We start from the raw sequence: 3,355 nt of genomic DNA, 5'->3' as shown, positions 1-3,355 counted from the left end.
CGACTACTAATGGGCAACATGTGGACCTCTCATGAGATCTTCATCTTTATATATATCAAGATCATTTCTGGATGTAAATTTAATTAAAAAGAAAATTGTACATGAACATATAGACACAGGATGTTGTTCAAGATCTTTAGTATTGATCAAGATAAATTGTATAATTGATCAAGATCTTTAGTATTGGCAGAGATAAATGTCCCTGTTGTACCTGAACTTGGAAACTAATTATTGTCATCCAACTTGAAACATAAATTATGTAGTGCTTCCTTGTATCATTTCAAAGTTCAATAGAATTATCTGCCTATCTGGGGTACCATGCTCCACCGGAAAAGAAAACAAAATGCATTAACTCGTCTTGGAACTGGAAAAACCAATCCAAAAATTATGAGTTTTCTGAAACAACAATTCAATATTTTAAAAAGCTCCTGCCTAGCCCGCCTAGACTCCCGCCTACGCCTAGGTGGTACCTAGGCCGCCTAGGCTCCGCCCGCCTAGATCTTGAGAGAGCTAAGAAAGTGAAGATCGCTTATGTGGACTGCACTACCAGGTTCCGGTCGTGATTTCCTCTATTGTTGCCTCCACATCCTCTAACCTTCTCCAAACTCCTCCAGTCTCCTCCATTAACTACGAACACCTCCTCTAACTCCTCGAGCTCTTAGCATAACCTCCTCCACCATCACTTAAACAACAAAAAAGAAATTCTCCTAGACGTAGCGTCTAGGCGCCAATTTGGCATCTAGCGGTGTCTAACACTTTCGATAACATTGATTGTAATTAAAAAATTAAAAAAAAGGAAAACACCTAGGTCTTGTCCAGGCTTCTGCCTAGGCACCTAGGATCTAAGTGTCAAGTTTGATGCCTAGGCCGGCCAGCGTTTTCTATAACCTTGCAACAATCTATTCAACTGTAGTTCATAGCATTGGTAGGAAATATTCCCTCTGTTCTAATAATTACAATCACATTAAGCATGTAAGACTAAATAATAAAGGTGTTAGACCAAGCAATATACTAGAATCCAATATAATGTGCTGTTGCGTGCCCATGCCCACCATCATTAGGTGCGTCCAGTTCAGCAGCACATTTCGTAGGTGAGGTATTAGTTGACCTATTACGATTGATACCATTGAGCAATGCATGAACATTTTCAAACTAAAATTCATTGGGTATTACAAATTTATTTGGGTTCTCTCTGGTCACATACATATTTCCTAGATTTATACTTTAGATCTATATTTATACCTGCATGATTCATGAGTCTGAATTTTGGATTTGGACTGCAATAAAATCTAGTCGAATCTGGTTCAATGTGACAAAAAAAATTTTAAAATAGAGAAACGAAAAGAAAAGTTTTAATAAGAAGATAATAAGGAAACAAGGTCCGCAAATGAACAATCTTTTGCCAAAAATGTATTAAAGGAATCTATAATCTACAGTTAGAACTTAGAATTCATTAGAATATAAGTTCTTTCCATGTTTTGATGTGTTACAGAATGTTGATCATGATTCATGTAGATCATGTTAAAGAAACTGGATCATACATATCAATAACATTATTCTCAAAACCAAAAGTCTATTTTGTCTTATTTTTTACCAATAAATATGTACAAGACCATAAAACCCATCATTATTGTACAAAACTTCAATAACATAGAGATCAATATGAACGGAAAAGATCATCCTACCTTTTGCATATCACATTTTTGGATGGTGGAAGAAACTAACTTTTATGTTCTTGAAGTATTAAGCTCTGTGTTTCCACATGTGTGTGCGTGCATGCGTGCGAACATATGGCTAACTTGTAACAGGACAACCATTTGTCTCCCTATATTGTAATATGACAAGCATCCACTTATCCCTCATTTATAGATAATGAGAAATTGGTGGTTCTCCTAAATGCACAAAAAACAGACACGTGTCATCTAAATCTAAATGCACGACCTGTGTAATATCAAAACTTGTATCCTAGCAGAAGAATCTGAAACAAAATCGCTCTCACCTCAACCTCTGCCCTTCAATCCAATCCCCTTCTGCAACCTCTCACAATCAACCAAATACGCAAACCCATACGCCAAATTCATAATCGCCGCCTCATGAAGCTGCACACTCCCCGTCGCCGTCGCATCCGTCGAGAAGAAGACCCTGAACCCCCTAACAAACGCGTCCCTGGCCGTCGTCTCGCAACACAAATTCGTCATAACCCCCGTCACAATCACCTCCTCCACCCCCATCCCCCTCAGCGTCTCCTCCAATCCCGTCCCCCTAAACGCACTGTACGTGTTCTTCTCGACGATTCGATCACTAGGGCTTCGGTTGAGATCAGGGAGGAGCTCGGACTCGGGGGTGCCGTCGAAGATTAGATCGCCCGACCACCACTCGGAGAGAGTGGGGTTGTCGGAGGGGGAGAGGTGGCGGTGGCGGGTGAAGATGACGGGGATGGAGGCCGAGCGGGAGATGGAGACGGTGGAGTTGAGGGAAGGCAGGATTGGGGATGCGATGGAGGAGAAGTAGTTCTGCATGTCGATGACGAGGAGGGCGGCGGCGCTAGGGTTTGGGAGGCGGCGGCGGACATCGTACTTCGAGTAGGAGGGGGCCATGGCTGCTACCAGAGAGGGAGCGTGTGACGTGTGGCCTGCTGAGGGAACGAGAGATAAAGGGGCTGTTTGATTGTATGTTTTTACCGTGTAAAAGATGTAAAGCGTAAAAAAGTGGGTCCCAATGTTAGCTTTCATCACTTTTAATTGTTTGTTTGTAATTGTGAAAATAGTGTAAAGTGATTTTATATGCTGATGTGGCTTATAAAGTGATTTCATAAAAAAAAGATATGATTTTAGGAGAAAGCTGACATTGAAGTTAGGAAAAAATAATAAAAAATAATTCCAACCAATATGATCATTTGAGTAGGGACCACTTTTTACACTTTCTAGACAAACAATTAAATGTACATTTGCAAACCAAACAAGCAATTTATGATTCCAATGGAATCAAAAACAAACAAAGAAAAGTATAAAAGTGAAATTAATGAGGTGGACAACAACTTTCCAAGTTGTGTCATAAATACACAACTTTACCAACAACAACCAATATTAGTGTGTGTGGGGTTCAACAGTGAGTAAGATTATGAAAAGGATTAAAAGCATATGGATTCCTACTAATCTATAAAGAAATTAGTGATAATTTTATGTTGTCATAGAATATTGTGGAATTCTATTTTTTTACCTTTTTATGTTTGTTTCATAACATGAAAATATAGAATCTAGTTTTATAGAAACCCTCCAACTCGTATTCTTTAGTTAGGTTTCGAATGAGAAAATTTTGGGATAAATGGTGACAACAGCTTAGGTATTCTTACTAC

The 3,355-nt window shown here is 39.2% G+C and overlaps 1 protein-coding gene across 1 annotated transcript in view; it reads right to left on the bottom strand.

The window, feature by feature from the left end:
* Positions 1–2,650, bottom strand: part of LOC109822589 (nicotinamidase 2-like) — a 3,536-nt gene extending 886 nt beyond the window's left edge. The window contains exon 1 of the mRNA XM_020388813.1: positions 2,000–2,650. Within this exon, the coding sequence (XP_020244402.1) occupies positions 2,001–2,597 (597 nt within the window). The 5' untranslated portion in view covers positions 2,598–2,650 and the 3' untranslated portion in view covers position 2,000. The remainder of the gene's footprint in view (positions 1–1,999) is intronic.

Source organism: Asparagus officinalis, chromosome 8 (assembly GCF_001876935.1).
Source record: "Asparagus officinalis chromosome 8, Aspof.V1, whole genome shotgun sequence".
Lineage (NCBI taxonomy): Eukaryota > Viridiplantae > Streptophyta > Magnoliopsida > Asparagales > Asparagaceae > Asparagus > Asparagus officinalis.
The sequence above is the reverse complement of the archived record's forward strand: the minus strand, read 5'-3'. Positions and strand labels throughout refer to the sequence as shown.